Source organism: Salmo salar, chromosome 29 (genome assembly GCF_965601325.2).
Source record: "Salmo salar chromosome 29, fSalSal1, whole genome shotgun sequence".
Classification (NCBI taxonomy): domain Eukaryota; kingdom Metazoa; phylum Chordata; class Actinopteri; order Salmoniformes; family Salmonidae; genus Salmo; species Salmo salar.
Genome location: NC_138319.1, coordinates 9,568,800 through 9,588,987, shown reverse-complemented (window position 1 = coordinate 9,588,987; position 20,188 = coordinate 9,568,800). Strand labels below are relative to the sequence as shown.

Below are 20,188 nucleotides of genomic sequence, written 5' to 3'. Positions count from 1 at the left end.
ACATGCACCTGTGGAATGGTCGTTAAGACACTAACAGCTTACAGACGGTAGGCAATTAAGGTCACAGTTATGAAAACTTAGGACACTAAAGAGGCCTTTCTACTGACTCTGAAAGACACCAAAGAAAGATGCCCAGGGTCCCTGCTCATCTGTGTGAATGTGCCTTAGGCATGCTGCAAGGAGGCATGAGGACTGCAGATGTGGCCAGGGCAATAAATTGCAATGTCCGTACTGTGAGAAACCTAAGACAGCGCTACAGAGAGACAGAACGGGCAGCTGATTGTCCTTGCAGTGCAGACCACGTGTAATAACACCTGCACAGAATCGGTACATCCGAACATCACACCTGTGGGACAGGTACAGGATGGCAACAACAACTGCCCGAGTTACACCAAGAACCCACAATCCCTTCATCAGTGCTCAGACTGTCCGCAATAGGCTGAGAGAGTCTAGACTGAGGTCTCGTAGGCCTGTTGTAAGGCAGGTCCTTACCAGACAGCACCAGCAACAACGTCGCCTATGGGCACAAACCCACCATCGCTGGACCAGACAGGATTGGCAAAAAGTGCTCTTCACTGACGAGTCGCGGTTTTGTCTCACCAGGGGTGATGGTCGAATTCACGTTTATCATCGAAGGAATGAGCATTATACCGAGGCCTGTACTTTGGAGCGGGATTGATTTGGAGGTGGAGGGTTCATCATGGCCTGGGGAGGTGTATCAAAGCATCATCGGACTGAGGTTGTTGTCAATGCAGGCTATCTCAACGCTGTGCGTTACAGGGAAGACATCCTCCTCCCTTGTTTGTTGCTCTTCCTCCAGGCTCATTCTGACATGACCCTAAAGCATGACAATGCCACCAGCCATACTGCTCATTCTGCGCGTGATTTCCTGCAAGACAGGAATGTCAGTGTTCTACCATGGCCAGCGAAGAGCCCGGATCGCAATCCCATTGAGCATGTCTGGGACCTGTTGGATCGGAGGGTGAGGGCTAGGGCCATTCCCCCCAGAAATGTCCGGGAACTTGCCGGTGCCTTGGTGGAAGAGTGGGGTAACATCTCACAGCAAGAACAGGCAAATCTGGTGCAGTCCATGAGGAGGAGATGCACTGCAGTACTTAATGCAGCTGGTGGCCACATCAGATACTGACTGTTACTTTTGATTTTGACCACCCCCTTTGTTCAGGGACACATTATTCAATTTCTGTTAGTCACATGTCTGTGGAACTTGTTCAGTTTATGTTTCAGTTGTTTAATCTTGTATGTTCATACAAATATTTACATATAAGTTAAGTTTTCTGAAAATTAACGCAGTTGACAGTGAGAGGACGTTTCTTTTTTTGCTGAGTTTATAGCTTCATAAACAAAAAGGCACAGGGTGAACCCAAAGGGACAAATATAAAGTACTCAGTCAATAGTAGGCGAGATTCCTCTCAGGAATACAAGTAACATTTACAATGACCGACAAAGACAAATGGCAGAGGGAGTATATATACAGTGATGGAGTGTGGATTGGAACCAGGTGTGTGTAATGATGACGAGACAAGTTCGGGGTTGATAAGTCAAGGGCGTTTGCCAGCAATAGGTTTGGCAGCAGCCTGAAGGCCGTCGATGCCGAACGCCCTCGCTGGACCGGAGGGGGAGCCAAAGCGAAGTTTGGTGGGACATAGTCTATAGGCTCTATTAGCCTTATAGAAATTGCAGCCCAAATAAATGCTTCACAGAGTTCAAGTAACAGAACCATCTCAACATCAACTGTTCAGGGGAGACTGCGTGAATCCAGCCTTCATGGTCGAACTGCTGCAAAGAAACTACTGCTAAAGGACACCAATAATAAGAAGAGACTTGGTTGGGCCAAGAAATACAAGCAATGGACATTAGACTGGTGGAAATTTGTCCTTTGGTCTGATAAGTCTGCATGTGTGGTTCCCAACATGAAGCATGGAGAAGGATGTGTGATGCTATTAACACTGTCAGGGATTTATTTAGAATTCAAGGAACTCTTAACCAGCATGGCTACCACATCATTCTGCAACGATACGACATCCCATAGGGTTTGCGTTTAGTGGGACTATCATTTGTTTTTCAACAGGACAATGACCCACACACCTCCAGGCTGTGTAAGGGCTATTTGACCAAGAAGGAGAGTGATGGAGTGCTGCATCAGGTGACCTGGCCTCCACAACCACCCAACCTCAACCCAATTGAGATTGTTTGGGATGAGTTGGACCGCAGAGTGAAGGAAAAGCAGCCAACAAGTGCTCAGTATATGTGGGAACTCCTTCAAGACTATTGGAAAAGCATTCCAGGTGAAGCTGGTTGAGAGAATGCCAAGCGTGTGCAAAGCTGTCATCAAGGCGAAGCGTGGCTACTTTGAAGAATTTGTTTAACACTTTTTGGGGTACTACATGATTCCATATGTGGTATTTCATAGTTTTGATGTCATCACTATTATACTAAAATGTATAAAATAGTAAAAATAAAGAAAAACCTTTGAATGAATAAGTGTGTCCAAACTTTTGACTGGCACTGTATATAACTCCGTGGGGAATGATTTGCGCAAGGCTCCCCTGTCCCCACGGTCATCACCTGAGCAACACGACAACAGCCTGGAACGCACCCTTCATGGAAAGGGTGGTGCAATCCAAATGCCTTAGCCAATGGTGAAGGACAACGAAGGTCAAGGGGAGGGTTCTGTATTGTAAACAGCTAATTCATTTCGCTGGATTGTCTTGAACATCCAAGTTATTGTATTTTGGACTGAAATTACCGAACTGTTATGGCTGTGGCTTTACGCAAAATTTCTCCGTGGCGATTTGTCAGGTAAGATTAGCTATAAAGAATACACTCACTTGCAAGGTTGTTTTACAGTCATTTAATGTAGCCTATGTTGCACGGAGTTGAGGTCAAACCATAGACTGAGTAACAGTAAGTTAGCCTGGCTAACTTCAGTAGATTTTTAGTTTAGCTGTCCTGTATGACGGGAGCTAGCTAGTTTAGCTACCATTATAACAGTAGCCTAATCGTCATTGCGAATAGTTCATATTGTATCTTCACCATGCAGTTTTGGCTGGTTGGCACGAGTCTGTCAAAACTCTGCCTGTATTTAAAAGGTGTTGTGTTCTGCACGAGCTAGGGCTGTCTGTCTTGCTTGGAATTAAGTTTAGCTTGCTATGTTAGCTAAAGTAGCTATCGCTCAGCTGTTCTGGGGTGCTTCCGTATCCCTGACGAAAACATATTTCAGTCAAGAGTGCAGAATAACTGCAGTTATTAAGCAATTTTTACGTCCAAAATACGACAGTCGACTTCATTTACAGCAGCAAATGACAATATAAAAACAGGACGTACATGACCTAACATTCCAACGTATCAGCTACCACGAAAAACACTTGCACGATGACCTGTTGCTAGGATGTGGGGCAAAGGGCATAGCTGGCTGTTGAAAGGCTAGTTACTTAGTTAGCCTTTCAACAGCTAGCTATGCATTTGGCCCCACATCCAGACGTAGCTAGGATCCGTGTCTATCCAAAGACCCACTCTTTGGTGTAACTAGCTACCGTGAATAAAAACCAGAGGAAAGGTCACAACTCATTATTGATGGCCCATCCAATGCAGTCACTACATTGTATCACAAACTGTACTGTAACTCCCAGTACATTATCTTTCGTCCTGATCCTGCTCATATATAATACAACTAATTATGTACAAAGGCCACTGTAGGTGTTTGGATCTAGTTTAATGACCTCAGCCAAGTTCAGTTCAATTGTGCTTGGTTATTTTATAGAAAAAATGTGGCTTATAATATTATTTGGTCTTTGTGGCAGTCGGTAATTGTTTTTGAAACTGTACCACTTATGTCACTAATTTGACCTGAAATCATCTCTTCAGGGCTGTCCAAGTCGCACACATTCCCACTCTGAAGCTGCACATGACTGGTTCTATGATGGGGGCGACGGTGGAGCAATTCAATCATGCCAAGAGTCAGATGGGCACGCTGAAGGAGGACCCTGGCAATGAAGCCAAGCTGAAAATCTATGCTCTCTTCAAACAGGTTAGAGGTCATTGTGCTTTAGTCTTAGCTACATTTACATTTACATTTAAGTCATTTAGCAGACGCTCTTATCCAGAGCGACTTACAAAATAGCTACTTGGCTGTCATGTCTCTGAACATCGAGCAATGTTCCATAAAATATTTTTCAGTAATGAGCAAATTTCAGGTCTGCTGAGTGCAAACTTTTAGTTATGAAACTTCTGTGCAACTTCTAGTGCGCTTTTACTGTGAACACTGAGGCTGTACCCGCTTTAAGTTACAGTTTTAAGTGGTAAAGTAGGCTACTGTGGCTATTTGATAACGTAGGCCTACCATCAAAACCAGTGGATAAAATGCATCCCATAATATTTTAACATGGAAATAGCTGTTCTATCATTCAGCAGCAGCAAATGTGTGGTGTTCAATGTAGGCCTATATTCCATGAGAAAACAACATGCAGGGAGTGACTGAAAATGTTGTCATTTGATGCAAGAAACCACTTTACAAAATAAAATGCATTATTATTCCAATACCCTTTATTACAGAGAATCAGACAAATAATGCTACCCTCTGCCTATTGGCTACTTAGCTTATTCAAGACGGTCTTAAAATACAACACTGGCCCTTTTAAGAAATTAAAAAAAGCTCTTTAGCTGACTAGCTTTTCAGATGGCTAGAAATGCACACATTTTGTGCTCTTATATGAAGCAACCACTCCCCCATTGTTGACTAGAAGTTAGCTATAACTGGGATAATTACTCACTAACTAGCAAAGAATATGAACAAATGTGCACAGGTGGCTACATGTAGCTCTCGCTTTGATCTGAAAACAAGCACATCTACTTGTGATCACTCATGCTGTAAACACAGTCCAGTTCAAAGTGAATGGCACAGATCCATATATGGCAATGTCTATTTGCATATAGGCCTACTGCAGCTCTGATTGCTTATGGCGCACCGGTCTGTGTCGACTACGGGCGTGAGTCATGCCTGTCAATGCAATACAATCTTACTCTGATGTGCTATGCCTACAAGCAAATCTCTTGCACAGGTAGTTTTGCATATTAAGTCTTGCATAGTTCATTTTGTATGTTACATTGAAAGTGGTTAATTTTGCATTGATTCAAGCACAGTTCCCACAGTAGAGCGAAATGTTGATAATGTTAACTAAAGGGGAAAACTCTTGAAGTTCAATCTTTGGTTCTCTGCACTGGCTCATATTTCTTCTGCGTAGCTTAGAGGGAACATTGATCAAGAGTATGATAGATAGAAGGGGTGCTCCTTTTTCTTTTGCTGTGTCAGTTGTATTGAGTAGCATGTTACTGAAGGAAGCTTTGGGCTTATAGCAGCGGGCCAGTAACTGAAGGGTTGGCCATTTTCGAATCTTAGGGTTGCTGGCATCATCTCGGGTGACTCAACTTACTTCAACGGACTCTGTGCGGCTCTTAGGGTGTGTGTGGTCGGGTGTGTGTGTGTGTATGTGTGTGGTCGGGTGCTTGCATGTTTGATGCTGTGTCTGCAAAAATACAAGTTTTCATTGTACAGTACACAACAAATTCTCCAGTGTTAAATCAACACCGAAAGAGGGGGACCATATAGATACTGGAACCAGTGTTACATTAACACACTGCTTAGTGTAAAATCTTATTTGAATATTTCCTAGAGTGCCTTGCCTTTCGAGTGAATTGTAGAGTTTTACATTCTATAGATAGGACTCCTGATATCTCCAGGAGTGATAAGAATCATTTTTTTGTCTTTATCTGTTGTGGTTTAGTACTGTCTTTTTGCTAGCTAGGGCCATCTACTTTAAGTGCTACCTGTCTTCCCAGTTGCCTGCTTAGTGTGTGAACTGCTGACTGATCATAATATGCAGATTCCTGGTTGACGTGTCAACAACATAAATGGCAGGGCAATTTGTGACTTGTTCTGGTAATCAATGGCTGTATTGGAGGAGGAGGGGTTTCACCTCTCCTAAGCAATCAGCAATTAGTTCAGGGATATGTGCTCTCCACCTCGGCTAGGCAATTAGCAATTAGTGTTAGTTCTCCAGTCTCCCCTGGTATCTCAGCCGCGGTTGTGTCAGTGGGGGTTTTGTCGCAAAACTAAGACCGTCGCCGAAACAAGGACAGTTCTGCCGAGTTAGTCGATGAAGGAAAGAGAGGAGGTTCTTCACACCACTTTCTCACTTGAGTATCTTACCTAGTTATTTACAGTTCTAATTTTGCTCTTTTGTAGTTTTTTCTATACCTGTTTGCACCTCCCCATCCCTTGGCTGCAATCCTTCTAATTTAGTGTACCCTGCGTGCACAACCCATGTGGAATTCTGGGTCTCTGGCAGCGTTTGGAATTGCTGATCTGTGGTCAAGAGTTCATGGATCACCCTAGAGAATACTGCTACTCCAGCTGCTCGCTCTTCATCGGACTCTGTTTTCTCTCATAGTCCGAGAGCATCTGGCACAAGTCTACTCATTTCTCTTAAGTGGAGATTTTCTCCTTTCTCCCTCTCTCACCTGTCCATCTCATTTCAATTCCACTGTCACTTTTTGCATCCTATGACTCACTGTCCCCTTTCCTCCGGGCTGGCTTGGCCCTCCCCTCCTCATCCATGGCTGAGTGACTCATTGTGAGCTTACAGAACAGGGGTGTGGGCAGCTGAGTGAAAATGGAAGAAAACTAAACTTCCGGAGGACCTATCATCCTTTCACACTCTCCACTCTACCTTCTCTTCCTCTGTATCCGCTGCTAAAGCCTCTTTCTACCACTCTAAATTTTAAGCTTCTGCATCTAACCCTAAACTCTTTTCCACCTTCTCCAACCCCTCCCTCTCTGCGGACGACTTTGTCAATCACTTTGGTGAAAAAAAAGGTTGACGACATTCGCTACTCATTCACTCAGCCTATTGACACCCAGGTGGCGACACGCAGGGGTTCAAACTGTATAACCCAGTTCCTACATTTTGAATATAAAAATGGATTTTATCAAACAAAACTATGCTACATTTTATCTGACACCCTCAGGATGACAAATCAGAGCAAGATTACTGAATGGAAGTACAGTATTTACCTTCAGAGGTGAATGTATCAAACCAGTTGACGTAAAGTTTTGTTGTGCACTCTCCTCAAACAATGCCATTGTATTTTTTTCACTGTAATAGCTAATGTAAATTGGACAGTGCAGTTAGATTAACAAGAATTTAAGTTTTCTGCCCATATAAGACATGTCTATCTCCTGGGAAATGTTCTTGTTACTTACAACATCATGCTAACCACATTAGCTCACTTTAGGTCAACAGTCCCGGGGGGGGGGGGCACTGATCCTGTAGAGGTTAAAGTAATGATGGACTGCTGTTTCGCTTTGCGTATTTGAGCTGTTCTTGCCATAATATGGAATTGGTTTTTTACCGCCCCTACCTTGTCACAACTGAATGGCTCAAACTCATTAAGAAGGAAAGAAATTCCACAAATTAACTTAACAAGGCACACTTGTTAATTCAAATGCATTCCAGGTGACTCCCTCATGGAGCTTGTTGAGAGAATGCGAAGAGTGTGCAAAGCTGTCTTTAAGGCAAAGGGTGGCTATTTTGAAGAATCTCAAATATAAAAATAAATTTTGATGAACTTTGTTGCTTACTACATGATTCCATGTGTTATTTAATAGTTTTGATAGTTTTGATTTAATAGTCTTCAGTATTATTCTACAATGTAGAAAATAGTAAAAATAAAGAAACCCTGGAATGAGTAGGTGTGTCTAAACGTTTGACTGATACTTCAGTTAGCTTGACTAACCTGGACCCACGCACATTGACTCGGTACCGGTACCTCCTGTATAGTGTATATAGCCTCGTTATTGTTACTTTTTATTTAGCAAATATTTTCTTAACCCTTATTTTTCTTAACTGCATTGTTGGTTAAGGGCTTGTAAGTAAGCATTTCACAGTAAGGTGAAATACCTGTTGTATTCGGCGCATGTGACAAATAACATTTGACTTGGTGAAGTCCATAGGACCGAAAAATTTGTGAACGCAATAACCATGCTTCTGTCACTCACTAACAAATAGTCATGGGTGGTAACTAGAATTCATTTGAAAGGCAGGGCACTGGGAAATAATTGAATAAGGTCTGACATTAAGCAGTGTGTTAATTTAACACTGGTTATAGTGTGTATATGGTCCCACTCTTTCAGTTTTGATTTAACACTGGATAATTTGCTGTGTATGTTTTAATGATTGGAAAGCTATCCAAGGTATCACCCCTGTTTCAGTCTGTTTTCTTCCATCTGATATCTAATGAAAATGACCTAGATTGTTAACCTGTCAGAGTTCATGAAGGAGACAGGACAAGTAAAGTAAGGCCTTAAAGTGTACTGGAGACAACGGCTGTATCTCATTTCAGTATCTCCTCTTCTCTCTTTGGTGTCTTACTAGGCTACTCAGGGACCCTGTAACACCCCAAAGCCAGGGATGCTTGACTTTGTCGGCAAGGCCAAATGGGATGCCTGGAAGTCTCTGGGTTCTGTATCTCAGGTAATCTACATTCCAACATTGCATATACACTGAGTATACAAAACATTATTTTTATTACATAGACTGACCAGGTGAAATCTATGACCCCTTATTGATGTCACTTATGAACTCCACTTCAGTCAGTGTGCATGAAAGGGAGGAGACTGGTTAAATAAGGATTTTTAAGCCTTGAGACAATTGAGATGGATTATGAATGTGTGCCTTTTTCAGAGGGTGACTAGGCAAGAGAAAAGATTTGTCTTTGAACGGGGTATGGTTGTTGGTGCCAGGCGCATCGGTTTATGTCAAGAACTGCAACTCTGCTGGGTTTTTCACCCTCAACAGTTTCCTGTGTGTATCAAGAATGGTCCACCACCCAAAGGACATCCAGCCAACTTGACACAACTGTGGAAAGCATTGGAGTCAACATGGGTCAGCATCCCTGTGGAACTCAGTGTACATAACACCACTGTCATACATCTTTTATTAAGATACCCATTTGTCCATTTTAAGACTATTCTTCCCTAGTTTATTAAAAACAAAAAACACACGACTTGCGAGCAATTTCAAACACAGACAAAAATGATAGTAGTTAAAAAAACAAAACAAATTAGAATCAGCCATTCTTACTGAATGCCACCCAAAGCCAATGAAAGAACACTAAAACCTCAGTTGTCATTACGATGTGGAGATGTGCCATTGTCTTCACACAATGAAATTGACAGACATGAATTAATACACTGTACATCTCCTTTTTCCTTCCTCTCAGGAGGATGCCAGACAGCAGTATGTGGACCTGATCGACTCTCTGCTGGCTGCTGAGGGGCCTGCGGTAGCCGCACAGCCCCCTCGGAGCGCTGCTACCTTTGAGACGCTGCTGGTCTCCACGGAAGACAACATCACCACTATCTGCCTCAACAGGCCACAGAAGAAAAACGCCATCACTGTGGAGGTATTTCAAATGCATTAATTTATTAAGCATTAGTGTCATAGTCTATTTCCCGCCGCCCAACATCAGCGGCAGTCTAAACAGTAGACATATTTTGTAGATGGGTTTCACAGTTGTAAGTACTACATAACAATGTGGAACCATAGAGTATCTAAGGCTAAGTGTTACCGATGTTGTGGTATGATTTTGTGTTTTAATCAATGAAATGCCTTGTCATAGTGAATGATTTACTTACTCTCTATGAGAAGAGCAATTACTAACATCCCAAATATTCTGTTATTTCAATTGTTTCCCTCTTGATATCCAGATGTACAACGAGGTCATCAAGGCTTTGGAGCAAGCTGGCAAAGATGACTCTGTCATTACTGTAATCACAGGTAGAGCCAAATCAACCAATTTCTCCAATGGAAGTTATGAATGCATTATGGAGACCTTAATACAGTTGACAGTATCAGTGATAAAAATATGCACTATTTTGCTGGCCCAGAAATCAAACACTAGGAATAAAGAAAAGCCAGCACACAGTATATTACAGAGTTTATTATGGTGCAGGAAAAAAGCATGTGGGAGCAAGATTTGCCGTGATACAGTAACTTGCACTGCTCCAGTCTTCTCAATTGCTCTACGTGGCTCTCCCTAATTGACGAAAGCTGTTCTTGTTCACCCCCTCAAGGTAGTGGAGACTTCTACTGCAGTGGCAATGACCTGACAAACTTCACCAAAATCCCTGAGGGCGGAATCGAGCAGATGGCAAAGAATGCCGGCGAGTTGCTAAGGTAACGACTTACCCAAGAGGAGCAGGCAAAAGTTTACCTTGAAAGAACCTTTTTCCCAAAGCTGTTGATATCATCTGCTGACAAATCAGTGTGCGTGTGTGTGTGCAGGGAGTTTGTCAAAGCGTTCATCGACTTCCCTAAGCCCCTGATTGCAGTGATCAATGGTCCGGCTGTCGGCGTGTCTGTCACTCTACTGGGCCTGTTCGAGATTGTCTATGCCACGGAGAGGGTAAGGTGCTTTGTCATGTCCACTCATTGCTGGCTAAGAACACATTTATATTGTATCTCTATTAGAGGTTGACCGTTTATGATTTTTAAATAACGATTATTTTGAGGACCAAAAAAGCTGTTTTTTTTTATATATTTGGAAGAAATATATTTATATTTGGAATAAATGACAATTACAACAATACTGAATGAACAATGAACGCTTATTTTAACTTAATACATAAATAAAATCAATTTATATATATATTTGGAAGAAATATATTTATATTTGGAATAAATGACAATTACAACAATACTGAATGAACAATGAACGCTTATTTTAACTTAATACATAAATAAAATCAACTAGTGACCGGAAGGTTGCAAGATCAAATCCCCGAGCTGACAAGGTAAAAATCTGTCGTTCTGCCCCTGAACAAGGCAGTTAACAAACTGTTCCCAGGCCGTCATTGAAAATAAGAATTTGTTCTTAACTGACTTGCTTAGTTAAATAAAGGTTAAAAAAATTAATTCAATTTGGTTTATATAATGCAAAAGCATAGTGTTGGAGAAGTAAAAGTGCAATATATGCCATGTAAAAAAAACTAACATTTAAGTTCCTTGCTCAGAACATGAGAACATATGAAAGCTGGTGGTTCCTTTTAACATGAGTCTTCAATATTCCCAGTTAAGAAGTTTTAGGTTGTAGTTATTATAGGACTATTTCTCTACCATTTGTATTTCATATACCTTTGACTATTGGATGTTCTTAAAGGCACTTTTGGTATTGCCAGCCTAATCTCGGGAGTTGATAGGCTTGAAGTCATAAACAGCGCTGTGCTTCCACCATTGAGCTGCTGTTTGAATGAATGCTTACGAGCCTGCTGCTGCCTACCACCGCTCAGTCAGACTGCTCTATCAAATATCAAATCATATACTTAACTGTAATGTAATAAACACACAGAAATACGAGCCTTTTTGTCATTAATATGGTCAAATCCGGAAACAATCATTTAGAAAACAAAACGTTTATTCTTTCGTGAAATACGGAACCGTTCCGTATTTTATCGAACGGGTGGCAACCCTAAGTTTAAATATTACTATTACATTGCACAACCTTCAATGTTATGTCATAATTATGTAAAATTCTGGCAAATTAATTACGGTCTTTGTTAGGAATAAATGGCCTTTCAACAGTTTGCAACGAGCCAGGCGGCCCAAACTGCTGCATATACCCTGACTCTGCTTGCACTGAACGCAAGAGAAGTGACACAATTTCCCTAGTTATTATTGCCTGCTAACATGAATTTCTTTTAACTACATATGCAGGTTTTAAAAAATTTATTGATTTTAAGAAAGGCATTATTGTTCATTGTTAGGTACATTATTGCAACGATTGCGCTTTTTTGTTAAATCATCACCGGTTTGCGAAGTTGAAGTAGGCTGTGATTCGATGATTATATGCAACGCATAGTTAACCTAGTAATATCATCAACCATGTGTAGTTAACTAGTGATTATGTTAAGATAATAAAAAATAAAAAAAGATTATTAGCTTAATGCTAGCTAGCAACTTACCTTGGCTCCTTGCAGCCACAAGGTCCTTTTGATGCTGCACTCGCGTAACAGGTGGTCAGCCTGCCACGCAGTCTCCTCGTGAATTGCAATGTAATCGGCCATAATCGGCGCCCAAAAAGGCCGATTTAACCGATTGTTATGAACTTGAAATCGGCCCTAATTAATCGGCCATGCCGATCGGTCGACCTCTAATCTCTATACATGTCTGTTAGTTGATAATACAATATTAGCATTGATTTATATCAGGGTTGGGGTCAATTTCAATTCCAGTCAATTCAGAAAGTAAACCCAAATGTTCCTCATTGAAAAGCATTGAAGATAATTGGAATTTCAGTGTACTTGATTTTCCTGGAATTGACCCCAAACCTGGTTTCCAACTACACTCCTGGAGAGATATTGGGTCCCCAGGCTTTTGTTCCTGCCCACCAGCACTAATATACCTGCTAAGCTTGGTCACGATTGTTGTGACCACTAGTGCACTACCCATACCACTATATCCACATTGCCATTCTCCACTTCCATGCTTCACTATACTCTGCAGTAAGAGGGTGGGGGTTTTCCTGCCTAACGTATGCTTCTTCCCCCTCCTGACAGGCTACATTCCACACCCCCTTCAGCCAGCTGGGACAGAGCCCAGAAGGCTGCTCTTCCTACACCTTCCCTAAAATAATGGGCAATGCGAAGGTATGGATGCACAACCTTGTTCTTTTGCTGCAACTGTTGCACTTCATAGAGGGGTATTCTCAGGCAGCTATCTTCTCAGTTTCCCTGTTTCCAACATCAATGCATGATTGATGCAAAAAAGGCAAAGTTTCACATATGGATCAAATATATTCTGTATTGTATTTGATTTGCAATTGGAATTGAATGAAATTACACTAATAGACATTGCCATGCTCTGTGACTAGGCCAGTGAGATGCTGCTGTTCAACAAGAAGCTGACGGCCGTCCAAGCGTGTGCCCAGGGCCTGGTGACCGAGGTCTTCCCTGACAGCAGCTTCCAGACCGAGGTGGCCACCAGACTCAAGGCCTACGCCAAGCTGCCCAGAAATGTGAGTCAAAGCCCCAGTAAATATTGAATGTCAGACGTTTAAAATGTTTGTGCATTTTGTGGAATGTATTCATCAATATTCCTGGAACGTATCAATATTGATGAAAGCTGGTTGTATTTTACAGAACTTCCTTTTGAATGTTCCAGGAATTTTGAATTATGTATTATATTATTGGCCGTAGTTGCGCTTCCGTGGACCGGAGGGCGCCAAATCGTGCAAATTGAAGTTCATTCACATTTTTCAACAAGAGTCCCAGCTGATCTGATGGACAGTGCAGTTGAATATTCAAATCTGTCACTAATATATGATATGGCAGTATATCTAGACCATGATATTACATAATCGCTAACATAAGCAGAGACAATGTTACAGGAAGGCGTCATTAAGTCTGGATGGCAATGATGGCAAGGCTACAATATTTGCACAATTGGCAGGGAGTTACAGACAACTGGGCCATTGTATAATGGTTGAAGATTGTTTTGCTTCAGATCAGTAGAAGAGCTGAGCCTAAAATTGTTTGTCATGCATGCCAAAATAGATTTAATCTCACAGTAAGCCTTTGATTCTGCTTTGTGACAAACTTTGCTGTTGTTTAGGGTGTATCATTCCCTTATTATTGTTACTATTGGGCGAGGCATAACCAATACACAGTGTAAATGTGTACAAATAATTCATAAAGTCGCAGGTTTGATACCCTCATTGCATGCAAAAATAAACAAATTAAAAAAGATCAGATTTTTTTTTCTTCGGACCACTTATCCCGGGGGCTGAAGGTCCTGTAGCTTCTCTACTTACGCACCGTCTCTGCTCTACTCGTAGAGAACAGGCTACTCGAGTGAATGGTGCTTGTTTAATAAAGTTCGATCAAAACTGAGTCAATGTCTGCAAGATCACATTATGATAGTATTGCACATACTGTAATTTCCGGACTATTAAGCGCACCTGAATATAAGCCGCACCCACTGAATTAATTTTTTTATTTTTTTTTTAACATAAATAAGCCGCACATGTCTATAAGCCGCAGGTGCCTACCGGTACATTGAAACAAATGAACTTTACACAGGCTTTAACGAAGCACGGCTTGTAACAAAAATAAATGGGCTTTAACGAAGCACGGCTTGTAACAAAAATAAATAGGCTTTAATGAAACACGGCTTGTAATAAAAAATCAGCAGTAAACAGTAGCCTACCAAGAGTCATTGGTCGCTATCTTCCTCCTCCTGTGCACTGAAACCACTGAAGTCATCTCCTTCGGTGTCGGAGTTGAATAGCCTCAGAATTGCTTCATCCGATATTGGATCGTTTTCATTGTCGCTCTCGTCACTTTCATCCGGAGACAAATCCCCCGCTGAGCCCTCTTCAACACGCAGCAGTCCAGCCTTTCAAAACCCGTTGATGATAGTGTATTTTTTGACAATGCTCCACGCTTTCAGGACCCACAAATTTGAAAGCGGGAAAAATCCATATATTAGCCGCGTCATTGTTTAAGCCGCGAAGTTCAAAGCGTGGGAAAAAAGTTGTGGCTTATAGTCCGGAATTTACGGTAACTGAAAATAATAGCATAGTATGATGGTGTTTGTCTTACAGTAACATCTAATTTCTTAGATTTTAGGATGATTTAGCAAATGGTCGCATTTCTTTCATGCAGCCACAACTCAACAGCGTGCGCCACTAGGCAAAATACAGTTGAAGTCGGAAGTTTACCTACACTTAGGTTGAAGTCATTAACTCGTTTTTCAACCACTCCACACATTTCTTGTTAACAAACTGTAGTTTTGGCAAGTCGGTTAGGACATTTACTTTGTGCCTGACACAAGTAATTTCTCCAACAGTTGTTTAAAGACAGATTATTTCACTTATAATTTACTGCATCACAATTCCAGTGGGTCCGAAGTTTACATGCATTAAGTTGACTGTGCCTTTAAACCGCTTGGAAAATTCCAGAAAATTATGTCATGGCTTTAGAAGCTTCTGTTAGGCTAATTGACATCATTTGAGTCAATTGGAGGTGTACCTGTGGATGTATTTCAAGGCCTACCTTAAAATTCAGTGCCTCTTTGCTTGACATAAAAAGAAATCAGCCAAGACCTCAGGAAAGGAATTGTAGACCTCCACAAGTCTGGTTCATCCTTGGGAGCAATTTCCAAATGCCTGAAGGTACCACGTTCATCTGTACAAACACCGTGGGACCACGCAGACGTTATACCGCTCAGGAAGGAGACTGTTCCGTCTCCTAGAGATGAACGTACTTTGGTGCGAAAAGTGCAAATCAATCCCAGAACAACAGCAAAGGACCTTGTGAAGATGCTGAAGTAAACCGGTACAAAAGTGTCTATATCCACAGTAAAACGAGTCCTATATCGACATAACCTGAAGGGCCGCTCAGCAAGGAAGAAGGCACTGCTCCAAATCCGCCATAAAAAAGCCAGACTACAGTTTGCAACTGCACATGGGGACAAAGATCGTACTTTTTGGAGAAATGTCCTCTGGTCTGATGCAACAAAAAATAGAACTGTTTGGCCATAATGACCATCGTTATGTTTGGAGGAAAAAGGGGGAGGCTTGCAAGCCAAAGAACACCATCCCAACTGTGAAGCACGGGGCTGGCTGCATCATATTGTGGGGGTGCTTTTCTGCAGGAGGGACTGGTGCACTTCACAAAATACATGGCATCATGAGGCAGGAAAATTATGTGGATATATTGAAGCAACATCTCAAGACATCAGTCAGGAAGTTAAAGCTTTGTCGCAAATGAGTCTTACAAATGGACAATGACCCCAAGCATACTTCCAAATTTGTGGCAAAATGGCTTAAGGACAACAAAGTCAAGGTATTGTAGTGGCCATCAAAGCCCTGACCTCAATCCTATAGAAAATTTGTGGGCAGAACTGAAAAAGCGTGTGCGAGAAAGGAGGCCTACAAACTTGACTCCATTACACCAGATCTGTCAGGAGGAATGGGCCAAAATTCACCCAACTTATTGTGGGAAGCTTGTGGAAGGCTACCTGAAACATTTGACCCAAGTTAAACAATTTAAAGGCAATGCTACCAAACACTGAGTGTATGTAAACTTCTTACCCACTGGAAATGTGTTGAAATAAAAGCTGAAATAAATCATTCTCTCTACTATTATTCTGACATTTCACATTCTTAAAATGAAGTGGAGCTCCTAACTGACATAACAGGGCATTCTTACTAGGGTTAAATGTCAGGAATTGTGAAACTGAGTTTAAATGTATTTGGCTAAGGTGTATGTAAACTTCCGACTTCAACTGTGTGCTTTGATTGAAATAAAAACACAGGTAAGCTACAGTTACTACCACCATCGTCTGTAAAATTGGCTACATAATTCATAACTGTATATGACTAAGATCTAAACACATTCCCATGAAACTCACCCTCAAAGACAGAGCTACTCTTCCTCCCGCGGAAGGCCCCCCCACTCCAAGAGCTCTCCATTCCAACCTCGCCGCAGTGTCCCCATCCCAGATTGCAAAGAACATTGGCGTGACCCTGTCGTTCTCTGCAAACATAAAGCAGTGACTCTACAACATCCGTAAATTACAACCTTTTTTCACACAGGAAGTGGCACTCGTCCTAATGTCTTGTCCAGTTTAGACTACTGTAATTCACTTTTGGCTGGGCTCCCCGCTTGTGCCGTCAAACCCCTGCAACTTATCCAGAACGACGCAGCCCGCCTGGTGTTCAACCTTCCCAAATTTTCCCATGTCACCCCGCTCCTCTGCGCACTCCACTGGCTTCCAGCCGAAGCTCGCGTCCACTAAGACCATGGTGCTTACTTACGGAGCAGTAAGGGGAACTGCCACTCCATACTTTCGGGCTATGCGCAAAACACTACACGCCAACCCGTGCACTCCGTGCTGCCACCCCTGGTCTCTTGACCATCCCAGTCAAAGCTCAGCCGAAGTGCTTATCAAGACTGATGTGGTTGTCTCACCTAGCCATCTTAAGATGAATGCACTAACTGTAAGACACTCTAGATAACAGCTTCTGCTAAATGATTTAATGTACATGTAAAGTGAGATCAAATGGTTGTCATGCAGATGCTGCATGGACGTTTCACCAGTAAAACTTGAATTACAATTCACGATTTGAAAGTGAGAAATGTGAAGGGAGGGTGACCGTAACACTTTGTGCATAAAGTGGAGGTAAAGAAACACATGTAGAATATTATACAGATCTTTCTAGGGTGTCCGGGGGGGGCAGAACGGGGCGGTTACCTACGGATCCGCATGAAACCAAAGGCACATTTCTGCATTTTGTATGGACAGTAAAGTTTTTCTAATCCTATCTATTTGACCTCTACTTTCTTCCCATGGCTGTTCCCTGGCTGTCCAGTCCCTAGCCCTGTCCAAGCAACTAATCCGTGGGACAGAGAAGGAACGTCTCCACACTGTCAACGACCAGGAGGTGGAGCGCTTGGTGGAGCGCTGGCTCTCAGACGAGTGCATGCAAGCCATCATGAGCTTCTTCCAGGCTAAGGCTAAGCTGTGAGGAGATCCACCCCCCCAGAGACCCACAGACAGAGCGCCTACCCAGAGTCATGCTCATTAGGTATCAAGCGGGGGAAAAAATGGACCGAAACACGCTCATTTACGTTTTCCATTGTAAAACATTTGAAAATGTATTGTGTTATGTGCCCTAATGAGCATGACCCACACCAACCTGTACCCTCCCCCCCCTTTCCCTCTCCTAGTACAGCTCCAGCCTAGATTCACTAACCTGTAAGAAGAGATGTCAATGGGATAAAGCCTGTAACCATGCTGAGCTGATGCCTTTTTTCCCCTTCAATTTTATCAGATGGTTTTGTAAATTAATTGTAATATTAGTATTATTATTGTACTGCATGAACACCCAACATCCCGTTCTGTAGATTTAACTGTTGATCTTGATTGTTTTGCAATTAACATATCTGGGCATTCCATGTTTTGAAACACCAGTGAAGTTAACTGCCAAAATAAAGGAAACGCCATCATAAAGTGCCTTAATAGGGCGTAGGGTCACTAACTCAGGAACCACACCTGTGTGGAAGCACCTGCTTTCAATATACTTTGTATCCCTCATTTATGCAAGTGTTTCCATTATTTTGGCAGTTACCTGTAACTTACATGGACTAAGCTTCCAAGAGGTGCATATGGTAAATTGAAGGTGAGTAGTGCCTTACAGTCCAAAAAACTGAGCTGAGCGAAGAGGATTGTGTTTTGCACTGTCCAATGGTCATTTATATGCACTCAAAAGTATTCTTGGAGATGGCATCATTGTTTCACACATCTATATCTGTTTGATTACAGTAATAAATACATTTTGGAGCAAAACAAATGTCAATGTGTCTTTGTCAAACTTATTTTACAAAAGGATGATTGATGGTGAAGGGTTGTAGTATAGTTCTGCCATTTCACTTAGTATCCTGTAGAGGGAGTACTGCACCAAAAAAAACAGCTGCAACAGCTCTGCAGCCTTCATCCCAGCAATTTTTAGATTGTCCCTTTTCATTTGTAAGATGAACTAAGGATGATTAGTTGCTAATTGTATACATAACATTTTGGTTTGAATGTAAGTATACTTAAATTATATAATATTAATACGTGTCTTATCTCATGAAACCTGTATTCTTTTGCTCATGGGTATGGGGAGGTGTGCCCCTGTGTCCAATGAGCTGAATTCAGGACAGTATATCTGTTCATTTGGAGTGGCCTCTTTTGGCCCAAGGGCTCCCCAGAGGCACATTACAGTACTACTTCTATTCACACCATCTGCACTAGGTGACATAGGTCCTCTATCCATTGGATAAGGTTTGACACGCCAACGCAGTAGATCTCAAGGCATGAATGATGAGTTAATTTTCCTCTTGCATGATGTTTCAGACCAACACAACTGGGACGAGGGAAATATATTATCACGTCATCCACTGATGGGCCCCCACACTGGGCTGTCACTAACCCACTTAGGGGCCCTGCTTTGCATGTTACACCTGGTTTGCTTAACCTTTCCCTGACCGATAGCAGCTAGGCCTACATAACTTGTTTTTGCCAAGCAAAACACTTGTAGCGATAAAGTGGTCCCCAAAGGTTACCTTTCCAATCTGTGGGCTGAACATTCAAATGGCTGTGAATGGATATGGAACGTGATAGGTTGCATGAAACACTAGTATAACATAGGCCTACAGTTTGAATTACGACATACTAGACTCTTGGGTATTTAGAATAGTGTAAATTCAAACAAGGATAGCTGTAAGGTTGTACCACACTACCACCTTTCGCCAGTTGCTTTGATTGGTGTTAAAGACAAAGAATGATGTTGACTCATTTGATTATATTCAAACGTCGTCAGCACTGAACAAACCTAGCAAGGAGATTAGAAATCCTACAGAGAACTGACATTGAGGAAGCAATGAAGTTGAGTAGATATATAGAATAGCCTAGATATAGCCAGGGAAAGAACATTTGCAGTGATATGTTTTCACTGTCACCGGCCGTGATGCGGCACACAGCTCTTGGAGGTCATTAGCAGTACGTGAGCGTTGTCACTGAAAGGCAATTGTTGAAACACCAGTCTCCTTTGTTCAGGGAAATAACCACTCTTTATCTCCCAACTTTCCTCTCCGGGCACTGAGCGCCCCTTCACGGTTAGGCTACGCTTCACCTACCCCCCTCTCAGACGCTCCATCCAACCAAATGTTGGCATTTCCAGAAGTGGCTGGGCAATAACGCTGATAATGTTCCCCTGACGCCACAGTGCGAGGCCCGCACCCACTAAATTTTGAATGGTGCTCTTGGTGCTGCAACCCAGGCCAGTGTCCCCAAGGACAGGGGGATGGGAAGGATTATACCAGTATGAGATTTTTTGGGAAAAAAGTGAGGGAGAGTTAAAAGCTAGACGGCAGCTCCCTTGTCGTTGAATCATCTGTGTTTCAGTGGGTACGGCATAATGGACTGTTGTGGTTTTGTGGTAGAATGTGCAAGGCGACCATCGGGCCCCTACGGATCTACAACTGCTGTGAGACGAAGTCGCATCGTAAAGACATCCGACTGTGTCATGTTAATTTTGAGTCACAATAATTATTTAAAATCAGAAAAAG

The 20,188-nt window shown here is 42.2% G+C and overlaps 1 protein-coding gene across 1 annotated transcript; it reads left to right on the top strand.

Moving 5' to 3' along the window:
• The first annotated feature begins 2,643 nt into the window (after positions 1-2,643).
• On the top strand, positions 2,644-18,429 carry LOC106590083 (enoyl-CoA delta isomerase 2). The gene is made up of 10 exons (XM_014180630.3): positions 2,644-2,820; positions 3,886-4,048; positions 8,451-8,549; positions 9,298-9,480; positions 9,785-9,854; positions 10,151-10,253; positions 10,362-10,482; positions 12,632-12,721; positions 12,946-13,089; positions 17,449-18,429. The coding sequence occupies exons 1-10, from the start codon at positions 2,777-2,779 to the stop codon at positions 17,602-17,604; spliced, it is 1,173 nt and encodes a 390-aa protein (XP_014036105.2). The 5' UTR covers positions 2,644-2,776; the 3' UTR covers positions 17,605-18,429.
• Positions 18,430-20,188: the final 1,759 nt, after the last annotated feature.

Bases quoted from the DNA above. Each gene is read 5' to 3' on its own strand.
- LOC106590083 (XM_014180630.3), top strand. From the start codon at position 2,777: ATGGCTGTGGCTTTACGCAAAATTTCTCCGTGGCGATTTGTCAG. The intron at 9,855-10,150 runs GTAGAGCCAAAT...CACCCCCTCAAG, and splicing joins TGTCATTACTGTAATCACAG to GTAGTGGAGACTTCTACTGC. The intron at 10,483-12,631 runs GTAAGGTGCTTT...CCCTCCTGACAG, and splicing joins TTGTCTATGCCACGGAGAGG to GCTACATTCCACACCCCCTT.